General features: G+C 38.8%; 1 protein-coding gene across 1 annotated transcript; it reads left to right on the top strand.

Annotated features, from left to right (window-relative positions):
* The first annotated feature begins 1,525 nt into the window (after positions 1–1,525).
* Positions 1,526–3,179, top strand: LOC120191762 (trimethyltridecatetraene synthase-like). The gene is made up of 2 exons (XM_039194685.1): positions 1,526–2,431; positions 2,549–3,179. Exons 1-2 carry the CDS (start codon positions 1,526–1,528, stop codon positions 3,176–3,178), a joined length of 1,536 nt encoding a protein of 511 aa, XP_039050616.1. The 3' UTR covers position 3,179.
* The last annotated feature ends 650 nt before the right edge of the window (positions 3,180–3,829 follow it).

Genomic DNA, 3,829 nt, shown 5'->3' with positions numbered 1-3,829 from the left:
TACAACTCTTTTAATTCTCTTGATAAAATGTTTTAATATTTTTAGATATGGATTAAGTGGGAAAATACTACAAAAATTGCTATATTTTCTTTGAAGTGTTGAGTAATGCTCAATCCCACATAGTATTGGAAACACTATTGGGAAGTGTATTTAAGGCTTGGATTTCCCATTTCCTTGTTGAGTGAAAGAGAACAAGGGGGACTCTCGCGCGCCGCCGCCGCCGCCGTCTCGTCTCGGGTCGGGTCGGGTCGTGGTCGTGGTCGTGGTCGTGGTCGTGGTCGTGGTCGTGGTCGTGGTCGTGGTCGTGGTCGTGGTCGTGGTCGTGGTCGTGGTCGTGGTCGTGGTCGTGGTCGTGGTCGTGGTCGTGGTAATACGTGTCTTCGACACGTCCGCGCGGATACTATCTTTTTAGAGAAAATTCTTAAGAAAGAAACAAATGCAACAACTTTTGAAAGAATTTACTCATTTTCTTAATCGCGTTGCGATTCTTGGAATCGCGTTGCGATTTTCTTAATCGCGTTGCGATTCTTGGAAGATCGCGTTGCGATTCTTGGAATCGCGTTGCGATTCTTGGAATCGCGTTGCGATTCTTGGAATCGCGTTGCGATTCTTGGAATCGCGTTGCGATTTTCTAAATCGCGTTGCGATTCTTGGAATCGCGTTGCGATTTTATGAATCGCATTGCGATTCTTGGAAGATCGCGTTGCGATTTTCTTTTCAACGTTGCGCTTTTCTAAATCGCGTTGCGGTTTTGATATCGCGTTGCGATTTTGTTGGTCATTTTGGCAAATCAAAAAAAAGTTGGTTAAAATCGTATATTATAATGCATTTTTGGTCACTGAGGCGATTTTCTCAAATAATATTAGCTATTCCTTTATTAATTTTAGACACCATAAAACCTTTTTCTTAATTAATTTTAGTCTCAAAACTTTATAATCTTATATACATCTCTCAACATAGAATTTTAATTTCGCCTCGAACATAATAATATTAGCTATTCCTTTATTAATTTTAGACACCATAAAACCTTTTTCTTAATTAATTTTAGTCTCAAAACTTTATAATCTTATATACATCTCTCAACATAGAATTTTAATTTCGCCTCGAACATAATAATATTAGCTATTCCTTTATTAATTTTAGACACCATAAAACCTTTTTCTTAATTAATTATTTGATGAGTTTTAGGATGGGTTTATAATTTTGGAGTTTAAGGTTTTAGGGTTTTATATTTTAGGATTTAAGATTAAAATATACAAGTTGTAATAAAATAAGTTTTACGATATCAAATACTAACATTTATATTAAAAAATAATGAATGGAGCAGTTACTGAACAAAAAAAATTCAAAAATATAATTTTGTTTAGTCGGCGGAACCCAATAATGAATGGAGCAGTTAATGAACAAAAAAAATTAAAAAATATTATTCATATCACCATTTCTAGGGTAGGCTGATCCTTTGATGCCCTTTCAATTTGTCTATAAATACAATATCCACACTAACACATCACACAATCAAACACAAATGGAAACTCCATATTGGATTTCTTACTTCATACCATGCCTTGCCACTCTAGCCATCCTCCTCCTCTCCTTTCGTTTTTGCCATCGTCGGAAACTCATCTTACCGCCCGGTCCGAAACCCTGGCCGTTAATCGGCGACCTCAACCTCCTTGGCTCACTTCCCCACCGGTCCATCCATGCCCTCTCGTTGAAATACGGCCCCATCATGCAACTTAAATTCGGGTCATTCCCCGTTGTGGTTGCTTCGTCTGTTGAAATGGCCAAAGCGGTGTTGAAAACCAATGATGTTATCTTCACCGATCGGCCTAGAAACGCTGCCGGAAAATACACTACTTATAATTACTCCGATATTACGTGGTCTCCCTACGGTCCATACTGGCGGCAAGCACGTAAAATATGCATGACGGAACTTTTTAGTGCGAAACGTCTAGAGTCGTACCAACATATCCGAAGAGAAGAGGTGAATTTGTTTCTAAAAAGGTTATACGAATCATGTGGTACCACGATTGTTTTGAAAGAACATCTATCGAGCTTGAGTCTTAACGTGATCAGTAGGATGGTTTTGGGGAAAAAATACACGGAAGGGACTGGGGAAAATGAGATCGTGTCCCCAAAGGAGTTCAATGAGATGCTTGATGAGTTGTTCTTGCTTAATGGTGTGCTGGATATCGGCGACTCGATCCCTTGGCTCAGTTTCCTGGATTTGCAGGGCAATATTAAGAGAATGAAGGCGTTGAGCAAGAAGCTGGACAGGTTCTTGGAACATGTGTTGGATGAACACGACGAAAGGAGAAAAGGGGTCCAAGATTATGTAGCAAAGGACACGATGGACGTGCTTTTGCAGCTTTCTGAGGATCCCAACCTTGATGTCAAGCTTGAAAGGCATGGTGTCAAGGCATTTTGTCAGGTAATTTTGACCTGTCTTTCTTTGTCATGTTCCTTTGTTCTGTCGAACATCTGCAGGTGTGCTCGTTGTCAAAAATGTCATTAACAAAAAATATTGTCTTTCTTGTCGATCTTTCAGGACTTGATTGCGGGTGGAACCGATAGTTCAGCAGTGACAGTAGAATGGGCAATCTCAGAGCTGTTGAAAAAGCCAGAAATTTTGGCCAAGGCCACAGAAGAACTAGATAGAGAAATCGGTAGGGAACGATGGGTGGAAGAGAAAGACATTGTGAACCTACCTTTCATCGATTCCATTTCCAAGGAAACAATGCGGTTGCACCCTATTGCACCATTGCTTACGCCACGCGTTGCTCGCCAAAACTGCAAATTAGCTGGTTACGACGTTCCCAAGGGCACCAGAGCCTTGGTAAACGTTTGGACAATCGGTAGGGACCCTAGTCTTTGGGACAATCCCAATGAGTTCTGGCCCGACAGATTCATGGGAAAGACAATTGATATTAAAGGTGGTGATTTTGAGTTGTTGCCATTCGGAGCAGGAAGGAGGATGTGTCCTGGATATCCTTTGGGGATTAAGGTCATTCAAACAAGTTTGGCTAATGTTTTGCATGGATTTACTTGGAAATTACCTCACAATATCTCAAACCATAATTTAAATATGGAGGAAATCTTCGGACTTTCCACCCCTAGAAAATACCCACTTCAAGTTGTGGCAGAGCCTAGGCTCCCTCTTCACATGTACTCTCCGTGATTCTACTCTTTAACACTGTTGAAAAAAATAAAACAAAGGTGATGGCTTTTCAACATAAATCTTCTGCCCCTTTCGTGTGCCGCTTTATATGTTTCACCTATAGTTTAATGATATGTGTATTAATGAATATTATTTAACTTAACAGAAGTTTGTCGTTAATTTACTTTATTCTAACCTTTTTCTTTTTTCTTTTTTTCAACCGGCTAGTTGTCTCATTTACTCTCATCGAGAGATTTAAAATTCCAGTGATTTTGGCAGCAAGCAATAGCATACAGAATAGGTTAAATACACACCCATTCTATTTGTTAGTTTTTGACAAAAATTGGCCAAATCCCATATTGGAAATTAACAAAGGATGGAAAAATTATTAGTCTATAAATAAAACATTTCACTTTGGTTAAATGAATGTCAATCACCAAAATACAAGTGGTGTACTAGAAAGCTATTAGCTATACTACTAGAGAATTTAAATGGAAATTCTCTTGGGGTGTACTTTAGTTTTTGGGCATGTGTAAGAGTTAAATATTTTGTAGTGTGGTTGTAATAATTTTTCATATAGTAAATATTTTTTCTCTCGGTTGTCTTTTGACAACGTTTGTGGTTTTTCTCCATTTGGGAGTTTTTCACGTTAAATTATTGTGTTTTTCTCTC

Source organism: Hibiscus syriacus, unplaced genomic scaffold, assembly GCF_006381635.1.
Source record: "Hibiscus syriacus cultivar Baekdansim isolate YM2019G1 unplaced genomic scaffold, ASM638163v2 tig00004159_pilon, whole genome shotgun sequence".
Classification (NCBI taxonomy): Eukaryota; Viridiplantae; Streptophyta; class Magnoliopsida; order Malvales; family Malvaceae; genus Hibiscus; species Hibiscus syriacus.
Note: the sequence above shows the minus strand (reverse complement) of the source record. Positions and strands in the feature narration are given on the sequence as shown.

Coding starts and splice junctions, on each gene's coding strand:
- LOC120191762 (XM_039194685.1), top strand. CDS start 1,526: ATGGAAACTCCATATTGGATTTCTTACTTCATACCATGCCTTGCCACT. Junction 2,432..2,548: donor GTGTCAAGGCATTTTGTCAG/GTAATTTTGACC, acceptor TCGATCTTTCAG/GACTTGATTGCGGGTGGAAC.